This window comes from Anomalospiza imberbis, chromosome 4 (assembly GCF_031753505.1).
Source record: "Anomalospiza imberbis isolate Cuckoo-Finch-1a 21T00152 chromosome 4, ASM3175350v1, whole genome shotgun sequence".
Taxonomy (NCBI): Eukaryota; Metazoa; Chordata; class Aves; order Passeriformes; family Viduidae; genus Anomalospiza; species Anomalospiza imberbis.
Window position 1 is genome coordinate 20,140,804 of NC_089684.1, and position 21,234 is coordinate 20,162,037.

Below are 21,234 nucleotides of genomic sequence, written 5' to 3' on the forward strand. Positions count from 1 at the left end.
TTGAAGTCTGCAAAACTTTCAAGGGAAGCTGGTGGAAAGTACCTCATGAAAGGAATTAATACATATGAAAAATCTGGGGTTACTGAACATAAGAACTTCACACTTCTGTCTTTCCTGGCCCCTCTGTCACCTAGTCTAGCTCTGTAAGAGTCACAGTGGCCACTTTGCTACCCTTTTTCCTTTGAGACAGACATATTGGACCAATAAACCTCAGTCTCAAAAACAAAAGTCTTGGCAGTCTTTTTTTTGTCTCCTTAACTTCTCTAAAAAGATTACTGTGACTAACACAAAACAGCTAGCTGGGAAAGATTATTATTCAAAAAGAAATTGTCCAAAAGATTAATGAACTTGAACCCAGATTTCACTCCTTTCCATGCAACTTATGCAGGCAAATGACTGGAGTTCTGCGATGTCAATGCACTTTGAGATACGCTCATGGGCAAAGCATTGTTTATGGTTATCTCTTGTCTTGTCTGACATCGCACCATTGCCAGGATTGCCCTCCGAAACCTGCGAAGGGCAAGAGAGGGAAAACAGAAAAATCATTAGCAGGAGAACCAAAGAGAAGGGAAAAAATTGGTAAGAGGGTCTTAACTATTGCAATAGTTTTCAATTTTAGTAGAATGTACTTAATAAAAAAATGTGCATTTGGAATTCAAAAGGACCTGGGTCTTTTTCACTTCCAGGTACAGGAGAGTAAAGCTAATTTCATTTCTTAAATAGGGATCACAGCAGCTTTTGTTTATCCCAGGAGAGCGTACAGCCATAACAAAGATGACCTCACAGAATGGGAAAAAACACAGATGTTTCTCCATTGACGCAGCAGGTATGTTCACCTAGGCAGAGATCACAGGCTCTGCTTGAAGGTTGGAGCAGAGATGGGAAGAATGCCTCCTTGCAAAACACAGTCCTCAGACAGAGGTGCTGGCTTGATTAGAGCATTTATTATGCTTGCTCAAATCAGAATAGGCTTAACCTATTTACTTTAATGAAAAGGGTCAATCCATCCTAAGCCATCAGAATATGATTATTCCCAAATCAAACAAGAAAATCTACACCAGTTACATGTCACTAAGATGCACGCACTTTGGCCACAGTCATTAAAACCAGTCTACTACTGATGCAACACAGATTCCATACTTAATCCCCTTGAGAAAACACAAATGGGACTTTCAAAAGCTATGTTAATATGTTCTCAAAAATAGGTATCAATTCAGGATGTTCTGATGATGATGATCACAACAATTTATTTTAGGCTATCCTGTCCAAAAGGTCAGCTTTAGTAAACTAACAGTGGCATACCCTTTGCTCTTCACTAATCAGCTTGCCATATTTTACAGGTGATCCTTCTCTACTAAGATGATATACTAAAATCATGAAATAGACTGGTACAAATTTCAGAACACTTACTTTTTGTTTGCAATGACATAAATGCAGGGATTATAGAATGTGGAAGATTTTGCGAAGAGAGGAGCTATGATGGCCATTGCAGGAGAAATTTTCTTTGGGTCTCCAAAGGAAGACCACAAACACACAATAGAATATGGAGACCACGCCACCAAGAACATTATAATCATCACAACGGACATCTGTAAAATGGGAGGAACAGATACATAACCAGTATTACCTCAAGATGAAGACCTCACAGCAAAACCTCATAACAAAAGCACATAAACCTAGATGTAAACAGAGCTATCCTGAATGAAATAATATATAAACAAGCACACCTGACATATTCTGACAGTTTACACTGAAATCTCGCTTTGGGGATATAAAAGAACACCTCACTGCTATGTGTTTGGCATGGTTCCATTTCATTACATACAATATTCCTTCAAAATCAGCACTACTCATTAGGTTAAATCTGCCCATCAGGAGTTTAAATTACTAGAGAGGACTTCACACATGAATTACGACCCCCATAACAAGTCACTCTGGGATGCTATTACAAGCAGTAAATACAAACAGAGACAAAAATTTAAGCTAAATATTTAATTTGGCTGTTAATAAAAATGCTTCATTAGGCTTAATTATGGTACTATTAAATAAAAGAAAGTAAATGTTCTAGGACATATAGTTAAGGAACCCAGAAGTGTCTGCTTGGTTTAATGAAGCATTATAGACATGTTCAAGAATGATACAGAGGAGGTATCTGAACTGTCATGTCTTCTCTGCCTGCCTGCAGAGAGAACAACCTGGGCAGCTTGGGGCTCACACCCCAGGACATGCCATGCCACAGCCAGACCTGGACAGTGATAAACTAGTGGTAGTAGAGGGTAGGAGAGGTCATCAACTGAGACAGACTTTTCTGGATTTTGTCAGGGACATGAATCGGTAGTGGAAACTGGAATGGAAATCTCAAATCAATCCAGAGGACAAAACAAACCACTAGAAAATCAACCAAAACTGCAGGGCTGCATACACATAGGATTCCCTAGTGCTGCTCACCTACACCCCTAGTTAGTCTTTCAGAGATGAACAAAATGAGAAACAAGAAGTAAACAGCTACTTTGTATGAGCTGTTCCAGAGCACAATCAATACACAAGCAGTGACTCTTACAGAAGATCTCTATTTAAATGCAAACACAATACCAAAATGTAAGAAAGAACCCTTTTATATAGAAGTTTGGTGCATAGAAAGCTTAGAGGATGCTGATTTGCAAAAAGCAGATGGTAGTCCAGTTCTAAAGATGGATATTGCTTAATTCCAAAGCATTATTTTTTTCTCTTTTTTTAATTATAACTTAGTGTATTCAACTGCAAAATAGGAAAAATGCATTTTCTTCACAAACATAAGTCAAAATTTTTAACTGAATCCTCAGTTTCAAGTATTCTGAAAGTTCTTCACAAAAGTAAAACACTCAAATTCCTCTTTTAGGTAAAAATACTATTCTTCTGAACTTAGCAATGAGAAAGTTTTCCAAGGAATGCTGTTTGCACTAATAAGTAATTCAAAAACATAGGTACATACTCTTCTGTCCAATTCTCTCTCACTTTTTCATCATGCCCAACCATAAATCACATCTTTACACAAAATCAAAGAAGCTAGTGAACTTCAAGATTTCTCGAGGACTTTTATACATTAAAAGAATGTCAACCTTCCAGGCAGGATATATCATTTCATGCCATAACTCACATTTGCTACTGCTTACATAAGAGATAAGCTCAACAGACTGAAAAGAACAAGGGATTGGAATTACACCGCTTGGGAGCTGGAAATGCACTCTCTTTCCTAGGCCACAAGTTCAAGTGAGAGTTGACCAATCCATTTCAGACCAAACACATCTGTGAACCAAGCAGGAAGCCTAAGGACTCTGCAGACATAGAGTAAAAGTTCTCCTAGGGCACCTCAGAGGCACATTTCTTGGTAATGACAGAGGAGAGAGGCAAGGCAAATTCACAGTGTTCCCAGTCTTCAAAGCAGCTATTCATCTGGAAAGGGTATTAGACTAAAAATGAAGAATCTAGTGTGATAAATCCAGCTAAGAGTTTTCACCAAGGCTCAGTATCAGCTAATATTTAGTATAAAAGAAAAGGGGGGATATAGGAAACCAAAATACTTAAAAGACTGCAAATAGGACTTTAACACAAAGAACAGGCTTAAAACAAAACATGCGCTCGTTTACCTTTGTCACATCTACTTGATCAGACCAATCTATGTTAATGCTTTCCAGGCAGTTACTGCTGGCATATTGTTTCATTGTCCGGGAAACATTGTAATAACAGTAAAACATGACTGTTAAGGGCACAACAAAATTAACAGCAATTACACTCATTGTGTAGGAAATAAAGGACCTGATAAGACAGAAAAACAAAACAGAGTAACTTACAAATAGCCATCCAGGAAAAGTTACTGAAGAATTTGGTATTTTGATTTGATTATGACATTTTGCAACAAGCTCTAAAATAATACGGAAAATTTTCTTTAGCTAAGTTTTTTTTATTAGAAACTACAAGTATTGACTTTCTGAAGCATATCTCAACTCCTATGGGGTTTTTTGCTAGATTCGCTCTACGTTATTTTTATTGTTTTAAATTTTGCTTCATACTTCAGAAAGAAGTTAGGCTCCTACAGCAGTGAATTAAACAATCTTAGACTTCAGTGAACCAGAAAAGTTAAAAGAAAGAGTGAGGGGGAATCTTACGCATCATTTTTCCTCCAATTTACTGTGCACGTTGCTCCAGTGGGATCCGGAGCGTAGCTGGCCCAGCCAGCAGTAGGCATGGAAGACCAGAAGACTGCATTTATCCAAGCAGCAAGGATGAGAGTGGCATAGCTACGGGTGGTCATTCTCCTTCCTGCAGCCAAGCACAGACAGTCACAAACAGCTCTCATGCTGCTTCTTTCCAGTGTCAAACTAGTGACAAGCGGCTTCCAGCAAGCACATAATGAGTAAATAAAGACCCTTTCCAAGGCTCGCAGTCCCAAACTCTGGAGGATACCTGTCTCATTCTGCTGCCTGACATCTCAGTCCTTGCAGTCTTTAAAGCCACTTGAACACCATCACCCATTCCAACTCAGCATACAGGCAATACTTGACCCCAACCCCACACCAAAAGCTTATTATGCAACACTGCATTCAAGTACACCCTTGGAAGATTGCAGGGGAGGAATTAACTGTTACAACAGAGCTGTAATGGGGAGAGAAAAACACCCAGGGTGGTGTTAACACAACAACAACGGCACACACCTGCTTGACAGAGGTCAACACCTCATACAGCCAGAGGCTTTTTGTGTGCTTCTCTGTATGGATGTGGCCCTCTAAAGACTGAAAATGGCCATAAAACCACAATTTATAAAAAGAGTAACAGCCTAATGATGAATTTTTCACTTTAACGAGCAGTATGCCAACTAGGTAACTTACTTAACCAGGTACTGTAGGTTCAAGTTCTGCCCAGTGCTGTAACTATGGAGTCATTAATGAGAAAACAATACAATCAAATCAGAATTTTATTCCTCCCAACAGTGACTGAGTTTTGACCCTAAGTCAGTACCTATATCAGGCCTGCAGATGGTCAGGTAACGATCAACAGCAACAACAGTCAGCAAACCAATACTCGCCATCCCAAAAAATATATTTAAGGCAGCATAGATCTGAAATTGAAACAAACAAGCAAGAAAATAATTTCTGAGAAATCTTTCAAAGATGCAAGCACAAATCTGTGTACTGAATCAAGACAATTCAGCCAAAGTTCTCTTCCATGAGCAAGGTCTTAAAGGTCTTAATTCAATGCAGGCAATTTGAAGGTGGCTCATTAAAAAGTAAACATTTCAAAAGCACCTGCTTCTATGCACATTAGAAATCCTAAAGACAGCAGTCTCAAAATCAAAAAGTCTTTCAATAAGTAAATTTTGAGATTCAGAGTTTGGAGGGGCTTATTTCATGTTTTCAATATATGTTAAGGAAACCTGAGGAGCATTTGGTCCATCAGAAAGAGTCACAGCTTTAGCAAATGTGAGGTTCTGAATTACCACTCTTTCATCTGTTGTGATGATTTCACAGATGTGGCTCACTGATTTACTCCCTCAGGCTCCATTTTTAAGTGTGTCAGATCTTTTGCACAAAACAACACATGCTGCAATCCCAGCATGCTCCAAATGACATCTGCCCTGTCATCCCATGGGAAGCCTGACCAGGAAGGATGACTGGGAGGGCTGTGTTACCACTGGCACCCCATTAATACAGAGCCCTGAGCCAGAGCACGTGGCACCAGCAGTTATAATAGAACCACATGGCATTCAGCCATTTCAGATCACAGGATTCATTAGATTTAGGCTGACATTAGCTGTGCTTCAAGTGCTTCAACTCTCAAATCAGTGAGATCTCTCATCAACCTGAGCACACCACAAACCAATCCAGATCCAAAGATGTTAAAAGTGAAGCTTCCTGCCAAACAATGACTGAATTTTGAGCTTGAAGGTACTGTCTACTGAGGCAACTGATGTCAGATTGTAGTAAGCATCTGTTGTATAAATGTCCAAAATGTTTGCCTTATGACACATTTTCACGATACGCCTTCACATTACTACTCATATTTGTGGGCACTGAAGCCCAACAGTCTATCAATTATGTAAATTAAAATCACAATACACAGGGAGCAAAGGCCACCATCTTTCTGCTATGGAAAGATACATAAGATATATATGTTTTTCAGTCAGTCTATTCTTAAAAATAGGCAGCTTTTAAAAGTAGGCTAAATCTTTAATGGAGACCAAAAGCCTTAGAGGCCTTCACTTTGAATATCCTATCAGTCCCTTCCAAAAGGGACATGCATTTGCCAAGCAGAACTCACCAAGATCTGTCAATCTCACCATCAAAATAGTAGCCACTATCAAAGTTTTTTAGCTCTCAGCAAAATCATCAATTGTGCCTGTGCTACTATAACCATCTTCATTTCAGGATTTGATTTTGTAAGCCTTCTTAAAGCTATTTTAAAATGCCTAGTTGATAGATGTAAGATTACACTTAAATGTTTTCAGATCGTAAATATAAGCTTAAAGTCAAATTCACACAAAACACTGTCTCCAGAAATTGCTGACATTACAGAACATCAGCTTCAGGTCCAGAGTCACATTCTGCATCTCTGCCTTATCTCTTAAAATAACATGAGGTAGAGCCATTACTTGTTTCTCAGCTTGCTTTTAAGTGCTGAAACTTTCTCTCTAACTGAATTGCAATACCTGGCATCCAGTATATCCAAATTTCCAGCTTCCATGCAGGTCTGAGGCAGCAGACATGGGATAACCAATGCCACTAACACCAATATCAGTAAAAGCCAAGTTGATAATAATCGCATTGGTTGCTGTCCGAAGCTCTTTGTACTTAACAAAGATGCCTAACACAACAATGTTACTGAAAATGCTTATCACTCCTGTAAAAACAAAAAAAGGAAAACTTTACAAAAGGTACACACCAGCCAGTAATACATGCACAGAAGAAAATGCAGCCTATTGTAATATGTAAGTCCCAAAAAAGATTTCTTTTCAGTCAAGTGCAAGTATGTAAAGAGAAGAAAAAGGAGAAAAAGTTTGAAAAGGAGAAAAAAGCTTTTCCAGTTAGGCAACCTTCACATGGATTGAGTAAGCACCAATGAGACTTTCGATGCAATGACAACAAGCAGAGCAGAAATTCAAATGCATCTAGGATTACACTTCTAACACTCTGGCCACCAAGTAGAGTGTTGATCTCCATGGTAAAGAAGAATGCAGGTTGGTGACTGGAAAAAAAAAAAGCATTGGAAAAAAAACTTATGCACCTGATCTAGCAGAAGGGTCCTGCCAATCCCTGAGCGTCCGTAATTTTAAAATCAAACGAGGCAAAATCATAATTACCCCTCAGCTATCTCTCTTTTAACACCACCAAGGATGTCTGTTCTCAGGTGCAGGTCTCCTGTTAGAGTCCAACATCTTTTGCCCCACAGATGCCATCATCTATCATATTCATATACTCACACATTTCAGGAATGACACTGATTCTATGTGCTCCTAAAATTTAAATAAACAAGGAGCTGAGGATCTGATCTGAAATGTGCAACAGAGTAAAAAAAGCCACATGCAGTACCAGTTCTGTCAGCTCTCCTGTTGACAGATAGCATGTCATTTGTTGGGAGAGAGGGAGCAAAGGAGAATTTCAAGTTTAATAATGCAGACTTCTTATGAGGCATGTTTTAACAGATATTACAGCTACCAATAATGGAACCAGACATACAACAGGACTGTAAACTCGTATCATCAGGGTGAAGAAAAGATCCTTCTAGACACACTTAAATTTAATAATTCAGAGTCCAGCCTTAAAAGTTAGGGGGAGGGGGGGAAGGGAGGCAAGGAAAAACAGGGAAGAAAAAGTGAAACCTATATTAATTAAAAATGTTAGTATCACTACAGTAAATAATAGAGCAAAAAAATAATGTTTTGAGGAACAAAATATAAGACTAAAGACAGATTCCATCTTGAACAAAGTGAGAAAAACCATGTAGATCCATGAAATGATCTCTTCTCTTCTTCTGAGGTACAGGTCAAGCGGATGAATGAATTTTCTCCAGGCAACAGTTAAGAAGTGCCCATTAAAAGAGCATTGAAGCGGGTCAAAGTGCTGGAGCACAAATCTTATGAGGAGTAGCTGAAGGAACTGGGGTTGTTCAGCCTGGAGAAAAGGAGGGTCAAGTTGACCTTATTGTGCTCTACAACCACCTGAAAGGAGGGTGAAGCCAGGTGGGGGTCAGTCTCTTCCAGGAAACAAACGACAGGGTGAGAGGAAATGGCCTCAAGCTGCACCAGGGAAGAGTACTTTTGGGTATTAGGAAAAATTTCTTCACTGAAAGAATTATCAAGCACTGGAACAGGCTGCCCGAGAAAGTGGTTGAGTTGCCATCCCTTGGAATGTGTAGATATGGTGCTTAGGGACAAAGAATAGGGTGGGACATGGCAATATTGGGTAGTAGCATCAAAGTAAAAGAAAATCAGGTACATGTATAACATGGAATTTACCTTTCCAGCTAGCATTTTAAAATGATACCAGAGCATTCACCACTATAAGCAGAAAGACATCCATGAGGCAGCAGAGCTTTCTGCAGCCTGAGTATCCCTGTTGTCATTACAAAAATGAATACACTGACCAGTGTAATGCTTAACAATTACTTTCTTCTCAGAAAACAAGAGAGAAACACTTGAATCTTTTAAAGAGTGCCATAATGATGAACACTGTACCCAGACTTCATATTAACAAGGCTTAAATCTTCCAGACGTGAAATTTGCTGCGGTAAGGTTGGTGCAAAGCAATCAGTCATACTTTCAAATATTTTATAGACTTCATTGTCAAAAACATTTCTCATTAAGAAAGTAAAGATTTGTTAGACTCCCCCAACTTTAATTAGAAATAGAAAAATGAAAAAAACCTAAAACTGCAAAATAATTTTTTTTCCATTTAATTTCCATGTAAGATTAAGAAAGAAGAGCTGGCTTGGTTCTGGCTAATTCTATTGATACCCTATGATCACCGATTATAGCTGGTCAAAACTATCTGAAAACATCACCTTGTTACATACTATACAATCAATTTTAATAAAAATATAAGAGGTATATCTAAGCTTCCAATACTTGACCATTATTTATCTCTACAGTTTCTTAAGAAGCCTACTGCTCTGTGTAGCTGTTCTATCAATTTCTCCACAGATCTTCAATAAATTATTGTCTTTGCATCCAAAAATATCCACTTTTCCAGCACAGCAATTTGATACTCACCACTTCAGACATATATGCTAAATAAACTGCTACCATCAGAGATACTATTTCATATAAATGTAAAATACATTAATATTTTAAAGTATTTTAAAATCTAACTACAACATGGAAAAAATTGTGGTACAGTTAATGAATAAAGAATAAACTGATTTGATTTTCTGTAATAAATGTAGAGAAAAGGTTTAAAACCAGTAGTTTTCAAATACAGTAGGTTTCAGTTTTGGTTAAGTGGATATTTCATTACTACGGCACTCAATGCTTCAGAAAAGCACTACTGAAGAGGTTGTGGTTATACAATGAAAACGTATTTAAGGGGAGAATAATTCTATGATGATTCAATTTTAGCCAAAGACCACTGCAGTCACAGGGAACAAACATGATGTGAAACCTCACAGAGTGCTTTTCTAACACGTGTCATTGGTGAAAAATACAGCTGCAACTGGAATCTGCTCTTCTCTGATTAATGACCAGCTCCCTCCCTCTAAGTCACATTCCAACCCTTCCCCTTACATCCCCTAACAGACACCCGCTCACATGCTCAGACTACACATATATTACTACAAACATGTGGCCCAGGAGAAATCTCAAGATAGCTGCGAGCACATCAGAGAAAAATGCAAGATGTGACAGCTATGCCCTATTTTTATCTATTTTGCAAGCTGGCAGAAACTAATTCTCACTCTCTTCTATAATTACATATCAACTAAATGTATTTTTTGAGACACAATGCTGCCTTCAAATATAGAGCAGAAAACTTAGATTCTGCACACTTCAGATGTTTCTGCATATTTCAGTCAGGCAGCTGATTGCTAACTTGTCAGTAAACACGGAGAAAAGCCATCAGACAGCTGTCTAATACAAAATGAAATACCATCACTATTACTGTACAAAATGAGCATTCAGATCTACAAGTTCTATTTTAAAAAGTTACGCAACAATTTGCCAATGCCCATACCTGCTGTTATTAAGTAAGCCGCAACTATGTTGTGCTCAGTCTGTGTGAAGGCTGAATGAGCTTCATTGTCACTTTCTGAGGAATTGGATGAGTCATTCCAATGCATTTTTGACAAAAGACTGTAGTCTATCCTCTGAAATAATTCATCAAGAAGACGAAACACTACAAAACCCTTTCAGGCAAATTCTTTCATTATTCAACAGACTCACTGAACAATTAAAAAAAGGGGGGTAGGGAGGAGCTCCCCCCACCATTGACAGCTTCCAAGCACAATTTAATTGGACTAAAGTAGAAAGAAGTTTACGCTCCCAATCTATGCAGGAGATTGTTAATTAAAACAAAGAGCAGCACAGAACCGAGTAAATTTTGAACAGTATGCTTAAACTTCATTCTTACAGCTAATGAGATTAACTGTCACATGCCCCCAAACTTTTTCTCTTCAAATCTCTTGTGCAATGCTTTGGAAACCTCAACAAAAGTTGACTCAGTTCAATCAATCATCAGCCTGGCTTGGAACTAATTCCCATCATCATGCAAAGTACAAAAACCTGCAGTTTTTAAGGATACATTTGTATCCTGTAAGGATACTAATGTATCCTTAAAAACAGGATACATTTACTGTAAAGCCCATCCCTTTAAATCTTTATAGACTTACTTCTTCAAGGTTCTTTGTTTAAATTAACTCTCTGACAAAGACACAACACATTCCAGTATTTTCTTAAGTGAAGCATGACTTTCAGAAAACTCAGCTGCCACATTTCTAAAATAGCTGGGTCTATAGAAAATGGTTGTTGAATATGCCTCCCTCTCCTAAACACAGTACATGTAGGCTTACTTTGGGGAAATTTTCCAAAGCATCTTACTGGGCATTTTTCTAAGATCTGAGCAGCAAAAGCTTGCTTTCTTCCTTTCAATGATGAAGTACCAGCACACCAAAGCAAAGACTTTTTAAAAAACCCTGCATAAATAATAGCTGCATTAAAGTCGTGCCCAGAGGACTTATATACAGCATCAGAAGGCAGCTGCTCCCCCTCAGTTCTGCTTCATACAGTTTTTGCCTTCAGTCAGTATTCATACTGGGTGTAAATGTGGCAAAGATGAGCACCAGTGGTTCTTCAGCTGTATGTGGTTCCCAGATAGGTCAAGCAGGTCCCAGGCTAGGTCTGTGCCTTCTGAGCATCAATAAGGGTACAGTGACACAGGAATACAGTCATCCCAATTAAAGTATATCTGAAGAGCTCTCTCTTCTCTAACCTGTGAAATACTCATAGAGTGTTCCCTCCCACTCCTCAGTTCTCCAAAACAAATATCCTGCATTTTTCTTTTGAATATAAAGGTAAGAAAAATTTTATGTAAACCTGTGCAGTCGCAGCATTTAGTCATTATTACTACACATGATCTCGCATCACAGTCCTGCGAGCAAACATTTCCTTTAATGCCCCACATCTACACTCACAGCCCTCAGGGTATTTGTATTATTACAGATTTTTCCTGTCAGAAGAGGGTAAGGCAGGAACAGGGTGGGAGGGCTCTGAAAGGAATGGTCTGTTTGGCAATGAAGCCACTTTCCTCGTGCTACGCTGTCCTGACCTGAAAGATAAAGGCATGGCAATAATTTGATATCTTTGCTTTCCTCCTCTGACACTTTGGCAAGATTTTCAAAAGCACCTCAGATCTTGCAGCTTCCACAGAAGTCAGAGCTTGCTATGCTGAATGTCTCAAAAAAGCAAAACATTACTATTTTTACTCAGATAGGATTCCAGATGTACAGTAGTGATTAACATAATAAATTTTATACTTGTTGATTTAAATACAACTTTGTAATACATGCAGTCCCTGCTATGTACCAGTTGTTTCTGTCTCTTCTCAAATTTGACTAATTTTACAGCAACTAGAATTGACAAAGTCAAAACTAAAGGCAGACATCATCAAAAGTATTTTTTTCTGCAACACTGTAGTTCATAAAATGAATTCAAAAATATAAAACAGGAAATTAAATATTGAATTATAAAAATAATCCATAGCTTTGAAGCCAGATAAAATATGTCTTACCACATTGCTTATTAATACTGGTGTAAGAAGATAAAATCCAAAACCTCAGGCTGTTTTTATCCTTCAATAACATTGCATTACAGGTGTCAGAGGGACACCTTATTAAAGTGATGCTTTTCCTTCTCACCTGTCCCAGATCAGTAGCAAAATGTAAAAATTCTTCTATTAAAATCCGTTCTTCAATTTGCATGTATCTCTATATATATGTGGGGCAATGCAATGTGAGGTTTAGCAAGCTGCTTTCACTTATGTGTAAAATATATATCAATGCATGAACGATCTGAGTAGAGAAATGTACCTTTTGCATTAAAAATAAATAAACTGGAAACCAAAACCAACCCCAAACTTCTTCCTATTTCCAGTAACCGTGCTACAAACCCAACCCAAACCCAACCCCTCCCACATTTACTATGCCCTCCACCGCTGGAGGGCCCTCTAAGGCAAATCGTCCCTTTAACCTTTTCCCAAAGGGATGCAAATGGTTCAAACCCCAAGGAAAACAAATTAATAACTTGCCTCTTTCTCCTCGTTCGCAAAGACTCTTACTAGATTTAAACTGTTGGTTAGAAAAGTTTTGCTCTATAGAGATTTTCAGCTGACCACCCTGAAAGATGCATGACCCCACTAAGATTTTTCCTTGCCATATATCACACAATAGCTATGCTCCTTTTTTTTGATAAACAATACTCTTTCTGGCCAAAACAATGCTTTACACAACTGCAAATATCTTTGCACCAGTATACGTGCGACTATCCAGCATTTCTTCAGGCAAACATCCACATGTATAAGTCAGTGCCAGAGAAAATCCTTCCTGTTCTACAACTGCCAGAGTTGCAGACTTATATTAAAATATCTCAATTATTTTCTGCACTTCATCAAATTTCTCTAACATAGCAAATCTATGAACTACCTTGAGCCATCCTATCCCAGCATCTGCAGAAAACATAAGCAAAATAAACAACTCTGCAAGGAATGCAGGGGCACTAAAGCCATCCTCATTAGGTAACAATTTAAGTCTTATAATACACCGCCATGCATTACCCTCTGTTTAAGGAGAATTTAGATCCCAAAAAAATAACCCCAAAAGAAAAAAAAAAAAAAACAAAATTTTGCTGTGACATGGACAAAAGGCTCCAGGTCTTCTAAATACTTGTAAGCAATCTGATCCTGGTGATGCATCAGGGGTCAGTTTCAAAACCAGCTCAAAGTCAGACCCTACACCTGGGTCAAACACTGCCATGGGAGTGGAGGAGGACGCAGGTAGGTGACACCACTACTGCTGCGTACTGAGCTGCTCTGAAGCCCACCTGAGCTTCAAAGGAATTTCCAGGACAGCCACCCCCCTTGTGCTGCTGGAGCAGGTGGCAGATAAGAAGCTATTTAGATAGTCCACCTATGTGTTACCAGAAAGGGGAATGAACACAGGGAACACCAAACAGTCATCCAGAGGCTACATCAACACCTTACCCCCACTCCCTTCACTTCAGACTGCACTCTGCCTTTTCTTCCCCAGACACTACAGCTACTTGAAATTTGCCATTTCTGCCAACACACTTATTTCTGTCACAGTACCTGTGAGCCCCTCTCCTATTCTCTGCAGCAGCAGCAGCACAGAGTATCTGTAATTACACACACAAATAAATCCAGAACATTTCACTTACTAAGATCAGGAGCACTTTGACAGACTCACAGGTAGAATTTGAAGTTCAAAACTGAAAGATGTCATATAAAGTTAGAGAACTTCTGTCTTAGTTCATTACAGCATTACATTGCAGACAAGACATCTTCATTTTTTTGAGACTGAATTTTCATCTGTTACTACTTTACTTATATTAGGAGGGCAGGGTCACACCACGGCACAGAGACGACAATACAGAACATGGACTTAATGTGCCTTGCAAATACCCCCCTTCCCTAGAATGGAGAATGAAAAAAAGGCATCATCATATGGCAAAGACATCCAGACAGATACTTCATATGTTCTTCCATCCTAGGAACATCCTACAACCTCCATGGAGATCTAAGAGGATAAATTTTCCCTGGATATTTTCACAAAACCCATCCAACACTGTATGCATAGGCCATGCCGTAATGCTCCTCATCCACTGTGACTGCAATCCCTTCCCTATAACCAAGAGGCCAATCTTTCCTCCAGAGCTGACACGGAGATTGCTGTTTAGCCCCTCTGCACAGAGGTCAAAGCCTTTGCTTTGCCCTTGCAGCACCTGAGGCTGACTCACTGCTCCATCTGCTGAGAGACTCAGCACACTTGCCTGCTCCTGGGCTGCCAGGCAACACTGCCTGCAGCCAAACACTGCCTGTCACACCCTGCACTCCACAGGTCACGGTAGGAGCCTTCTGACACCCTGGCAAAAAGCATGTCCCTAAAGAATAGCGAAGAGCAGCATGAATTTGGGTGTAAGAGTGAGGACTGTGTTAGTCTTTCAAAGTCAGAGCAATAAGGAAAGAGTATCTGAGCCAGCTGCCCACTATTGAAGCATCAGTGAAGAAACCCAGCACAGCAGAGGATCCAGCTGCAAACGTGACAGAAGTACTGACACTGCAGGTGCACTTGGTTTGTGTTGTTCAGCTGCAATGTGGAATGCCCAAAATGCAATTACTTGCAAAGAATTTAGATGAAAGGCAATTTTACAAAGTCTCGAGTCAAAGCCCTGAGGCACTTAGTCCTAGCAATGCACAGCAACAAAAGCCTAACCATTCCCACAGTTCTGGATTTAACTTACCTGGCTAAAGCTAGGCTTGTAGCAATATCAGGGAAAAAAACGTGGAATCCCTCATTGCCTGGGTTTAAGAGTAGACTCAGCTTCCTCACAAAAGCAGACCTAGCAGAAATTCAATGTTCTGTGTTTTGTTTTTTTAATCTGAAGAACATTTTTATCTATTATCCTTTGCAGCATCTATTCACATTTAAATGAATTCTTTACTGTTCATTTTTCCACTCTTTCAAGTTTTGTTCAACATTATTAAAAGTAATGGTCACATTTGTTAAAACACGCAGTAAGTGTCCAATCCTGGTACTGAAACATTACCTGATGCCTTTGTTATGCAGAAGGCTAACATAATTAAACTGCCTATTACTGCATTCATCAATTAAAAAGCATAACAGTGCAATCAATTTGGAAAGGAACTTTTTTCACATTGAACAAGATGTTCAAAATACTAGCACATATATTATTCTACAGACCCCTTTTCAAAAGTGCTTGGTAGGATAGTCTGTGAACAGACTCCTGGCTCCAGCTGAAAGAAATCCAGGGAAGTTCTATTTTCACCGATTTTATTTCCAAAGTTCCAGAGCAGAGAGTCACCCTGGTCTCCTCCAGGGAAACCTGGAGGTCTTCCTCCTTCCTTAGGAAGACACAGTCACTATCTTTCCAACAGTCCTCATTATGCATCCATTTAAAGACTCATGCAGACTTTGTCATGCCTTTCTAAGCAATACATAACTGAAAGCATTGTGTGCAGAGGAGCCCTACGATGAGCTATTTAATCTCAGCTCTACACAAACCCAGAGCACCACAGAGGAGCAGTCCCAGGACATCAAAACCTCAAGAGAAACAGGCTAAGGGGGAGATGCAGGGCCAATTAAAAACCTTTAGCATTTTAATATCAGTGTAATTAGATACCATTAGATGACTGAAGTATAGTATTAATCTTGTCTTGTTCCTTAGAGAGCACCTTCTAAGAGGACTATGTCTTAATGCTTTGGCTTTCATTAATATTTATACAGAAAAATTCACAAAATATACTCTGCTGTCTTCTCTCTTATACATTATTATGCATTTAAAAAATCATCAACACAAAAGCTTGAAATTTAATTTATAAAAAAAGGTTCACAAAGGTTGTTTAAATGGCATGTCCATTTCAGAGCAGCCCAGAAGAGTCGATATAAAAGGAGGATGAGAACCAGGGATCAGGCATGCACACTTTACACTGAAGTATGTGCATGCAGTGAACCTGTAGGGTCTTTCGAAAACTCATTTCAGCTGATTGTTTACTCCAAATTCCAACATGGAGTTAAGCATTCACTGCACTGCTTGTCAGAACCAAACATTTTAAGAATACCATTGAATCATGGCTCAGTTAGAAAAGTTTATACATATTCTGAGCAGTCTTCAGCTCTTCACCTGGGGCTACACTCTCCTCACGCATCCATCAACAGTCATTAAGAGTAAAAATAATGGTCATTTGTAGCTTCAAGTTCTTTATAAAAAGATTTTGAGGGTCCTTTACAAAAATTTTTCATGGTTCTTTGTTTCTGCAGATGATATGACGAGAAAATGAGGAGATACTTATGGCTCCATTTTTAATGTCCTCTTCCTATTTTAAAAGAAAAGAAAAATACATCAAACAATTCTTATCTTAGTTGTGTTTAAAGCAAATCCTATACATAACATTGAATGAGTTGATAAAATAAAAATGTTAAAAACTAACATGGTTTTATACATGCATCAATAAATGCAGAGTGCTGTACTTCAGTTTAAACTACCAGGACGCAAAGAAATCTCTTGCATAGAACTATAAACATCTGTAAGACATTAAAAATCACAACATTCTGTTTAATATTTACAAGCTTTAAATTATTTTAATATTTACAAGCATTTTTAGGAGCTATTCTTATTACTGAAAGGTAGAAACTACACACTCACCCCGAAAGCCTCCTCCACCACCTCTTCCTCCTCTGAATCCTCCTCCTCCACCTCTACCTCCTCTGAATCCTCCTCCTCTTCCTCCACCTCTGCCTCCTCCGAATCCTCCTAAAGAAAAGAAAGAAATTACCCTTTGAGGAACATGTAAATTCTTGGTTATGTACAACAATGACAGCTTCTGAAATGAAACGAACAACAACAAAAAAAACCAGAAACTGTCAATTGCCAGAGAGTTACCAAGTCAATTACTACTATCCTGCTTCTTCTAGGGACCATCTGGAGCATTTTAGGTATTGCTTAATACCTGATATACCATGTCCAAAATATTACAAGAGACTTAAGAACTGACTTATTTCACAAGAGCAAAAAATAAATTACATATATTAACCAGTAATTCATTACAACTATTAGTAATTATTATCTATTAATTACAACTCAACAGTAAACCAAACCAACCAAACCCCTTTGAAACACTCATGCCTCGCTGCAAAGGGGCAGGGTATGGAAAAGAGACAAGAAACTGTGATGTAAGAAAAGATAAACTTCAGCTTTAACTGAAGAGTACATCACAGGTGATGCTCAAAAAGCTTTCTGTCTTTGTTATAAATCAGCATTCTCTCCTCCCTATGCTTTGAAGCCATTATTTAGCCAGTCTTGCCACTTGAAAGTTATCACTGCCTTTTCTATAAAGTCATGCAGAAACATTTTTATTTGCAATATAGCTGTTGATATTTAAGTACTCACCAGCAGCTTTAGAAAACAAAACACAAATACTCCACAGAACAAATGACCAAAGCAACCCATGGCATCTCAAATAACTCCAACATTCTGCAGCTTTCATTCTTGTGATCTTACCTCTACCACCGCCTCTTCCTCCACCACGTCCACCACCACGTCCTCCTCTACCACCTCCTCTGGGAGCACCTTTTTCTCCAGGGGGCCTTGGCAAAAATCTCTGAAGAGGTAGCAGCTTTGCTGGATCAATGTAAAACTGTAGGAAGAGAATTCCATTAGGCTTCCAAAATACCAAGACTAAGAAGCACATGAATATCTCTCTTTACAAATATCCACAATTTGGTCTTATTCCATTATGTCAAACTATTCTCTGCAAAAAGCCAAACAGAGAAAGCACACAAGAAGTAAATCCCAGAATTAAAAAGCTGCTAAAATACAGGTGATATTTGTGTGATTTTGTTGCATGTCTTCTCGCGGGGCAGGGAGAAGGAATAATGTGGCAAACACAAAACTGGAAAGGACGAGGAACTTAATTCCTATGTATGCATAGGACAACCTGCTTTTAAAGTTATTAAAAACTTAATAAAGCTTTTATTATCTGCTGACAAATTAGACTTGGCTAACTGATGACATTCAGTAAAATTTTGTTACTGAGATTGACTTACCTTTTGCATTTTTTTAAATGAAGAGGCTTTCATGTTCTCAGACAGTTTCACTGAAAAATACTATTGGTTTCTTTAAGGAGAATTGCAGTAATAAAACACTAAAAACCGTGATTTTAATCAGTATATGGAAGGAACATTCAGACATTTTCTAGGTTAATATTTCATAAATTCAGCTAAATTTCATCAGAATTGCAATTAGAAGTGATTTAAACCTGCACATTTTACTTCACATTTAATGTGGGAGAGGAAAATGCACATAGCTATAGTGACTGGTGCTCAAACAGCCAGCACAGACTTAGTCTTAGCTGGGTTACTCTCCCAGCTATCCTGCTTTTGTCATGGATTCTGTCCGCCTGGCAGTGACCACAGAATGTACCCAGTGTTTCTGTGTCAGGCTGGCTTTGCCAGAGATGTCCTGGCACATCCCATTTTTATGGGCAGGTAAAGTAATAAACTGGACAATGAGCAACAGCACATCTTAGTATAAACTCACTTTGTAATTAAATAATGTGCTGGAGCATGAGCAAGGTCCCCTAATGCAAAAAAACCCCAAGGCCCTTGATCCAACTCTGTTATGGCTTAGTAACCTACAGCAGAAAATTTGGTCAGTTAGCCAGAAAAAGTAACAACTTGAACCACCATGGATCCAAAACACATCATCAGTACTGCCAAAGAGTGAAAATCTCTGATTGACTTCAAGTATTCTGTCACATCAAAAATGCTCCAAGATAGGCACTTAATGTGAATGAAGCACCTACACTTGCAAGACTCACGTATAACTGGTAGCCAAACCCTGAACTATTTCAAAATCCTACAGAAATCCCATTTCATATCCAATCAATTTTTCAATTTTTCAATCAATGAAGCACCTACACTTGCAAGACTCACATATAACTGGTAGCCAAACCCTGAACTATTTCAAAATCCTACAGAAATCCCATTTCATATCAAATCAATTTTTAAAAAACAAATATTGTCACACATTTTTTTGAAGGATACAAAGTCTCTCAGCTGTCCAAATATTTCATCCACTTTGCCAATCTGCTCCTTATTATCCAGGTACACTGGGGCATTGAAATAAGGCACCTTGTTTTCTTCTGTTTTACATTTACAAACTATGTCATCTTCACAGGGATGCATGAACTCTCCCAGCACTGAAATAAAGAACAAATAAGCTAAAGAGCTGAAGGAGACAATCTAAATAAAATAAATAAGTTTCTCCATGTAACTTACAAACTACCCTTTCTGGAGGGCCCTGGTCATATCCTCCTCTGTTGAAGCCTCCTCTTCCACCTCCCCGTCCAAAGCCACCTCGTCCACCACGGTTAAAGCCACCTCTGTCACCACCACCTCCTCCACGGCTGAAGCCACCTCCTCTTCCTCCTCCACCTCCTCTTCCACGAAAAGACATTCTCTACTGTTTCCTACATTGTGAACAAAAAAATCAGTCATTTAAGATACAAAATATGTGTCACATTTGATTTGCTGTACAAATTGCAGTCTCCTGTCAGCCTGGTTTTTTAATTTAATGGTTCACCATTTTCAATCCTCACTAAAAGCAAGTGAAAAATCAAGTTTACACCTAAGATGTCATCCACTGCAATATCCAACTGAAAAAAGTGACTAGCAGTAATCAGCACTTTTTTCACTCATCGTTATAAAGGCTGATGACAGTCTCCAGACCCATAAGTGGCACAAAGTGAAAACATCATAGAATAGCTCGGGTTGGAAGGGATCCTACAGGTCACCTACTTCCAACCCCTCTGCTATGTGCAGGGACACCTTCCACAGGCTGCTCAGGGCGCCATCCAACCTGGCCTTGAACACTCTCTGGGATGGGGCATCCACAACTTCTTTGGGTGACCCTTGGGTGACTTCTTTGAGTGCCTCACCACCCTCACAGTAAAGAACTTCTTCCTAATATCCTATCTCAACCCACCCTCTTTCAGTTTAAATCTATCTTCTCTAACTCTATCCCTACGTGCCCTTGTGAAAAGTCCCTCTTGAGCTCTGCTGTAGCCTCCTTCAAGCACTGGAAGGCTGCTGTAAAATCTTCCTAGAGCCTTCTCTTCTCCAGGCTAAACAATCCCCACTCTCAGGCCGAGGAGAGTGCAGAGGAGAGGTGCTCCAGCCCTGTGACCACCTTCGTGGCCTCCTCTGGACTCACTCCAGCAGGTCCTTGTCCTTCCTGTGCTGGGCACCCCAGAGCTGGATGCAGCCCTGCAGGTGGGGTCTCACCAGAGCAGAGCAGAGGAGCAGAATCCCCTCGCTGTCCCTGCTGCCCACGCTGCTCTGGATGCAGCCAGGACAGGTTCGGCTCCCTGGGCTGTGAGTGCCCATTGCTGGGTCACGTCCATCCTGCCACCACCAGCAGCCCAAGTCCTTCTCGGCAGGGCCGCTCTCCCTCTGTCCATCCCCCACAGCCCGTGTTGGTACCAGGGGTGGTCCCGACCCTTCCCCTCGGCCCCGTTAAACCTCGGCAGGTTCCCTCGGGAGGCCGCACTGCTCGGGCTCGGCCGCACTGGGCGCGCACCCGCAGCGCCTCACAGGGCCCTCGGGACGCGGCCTGCAGCCAGGGCGGGGGGACCCCGGCTCCCGGGGCCATTCCCTGAGGGATGACGGACGGACAGACGGACAGACGGACGCGGCAGCGGCTCCGTCCCCTCCCGCGCGGGACGTACCTGCACGTGCGCGCCGCCGCCGCCCCCCGGAAACAGCGCGCCGCCGCCAGCGGGGCTGCCTGCCGTACATGAAAGGGCACTGTCGCAAACGGGTTCGCAGTGCCGGTAAGCGGCGCGCCCGCGGGGGCCGCGTGCCGCAGACGGGGGCGGGCCGGCGGCGGCCGGCCCGGGTCACAGCGCTCGTCCTGCAGCGGCACCGGCACGCCTGAACGCCTGCAACCGGGCCAGCACGGATCCA

The 21,234-nt window shown here is 40.2% G+C and overlaps 2 protein-coding genes across 2 annotated transcripts; both read right to left on the bottom strand.

Moving 5' to 3' along the window:
- Window positions 1-250: 250 nt before the first annotated feature.
- On the bottom strand, window positions 251-10,745 carry RRH (retinal pigment epithelium-derived rhodopsin homolog). Its single transcript, XM_068187402.1, has 7 exons — window positions 10,197-10,745; window positions 6,683-6,873; window positions 4,996-5,095; window positions 4,146-4,299; window positions 3,627-3,795; window positions 1,411-1,589; window positions 251-510 (listed from the first exon to the last, which is right to left on the bottom strand). Exons 1-7 carry the CDS (start codon window positions 10,300-10,302, stop codon window positions 381-383), a joined length of 1,029 nt encoding a protein of 342 aa, XP_068043503.1. The 5' UTR covers window positions 10,303-10,745; the 3' UTR covers window positions 251-380.
- Window positions 10,746-16,015: 5,270 nt separating this feature from the next.
- On the bottom strand, window positions 16,016-21,021 carry GAR1 (GAR1 ribonucleoprotein). The gene is made up of 7 exons (XM_068187403.1): window positions 20,997-21,021; window positions 19,549-19,739; window positions 19,315-19,469; window positions 18,316-18,375; window positions 17,771-17,906; window positions 16,916-17,023; window positions 16,016-16,586 (listed from the first exon to the last, which is right to left on the bottom strand). The coding sequence occupies exons 2-7, from the start codon at window positions 19,724-19,726 to the stop codon at window positions 16,573-16,575; spliced, it is 651 nt and encodes a 216-aa protein (XP_068043504.1). The 5' UTR covers window positions 19,727-19,739; window positions 20,997-21,021; the 3' UTR covers window positions 16,016-16,572.
- Between the last annotated feature and the right edge of the window lie 213 nt (window positions 21,022-21,234).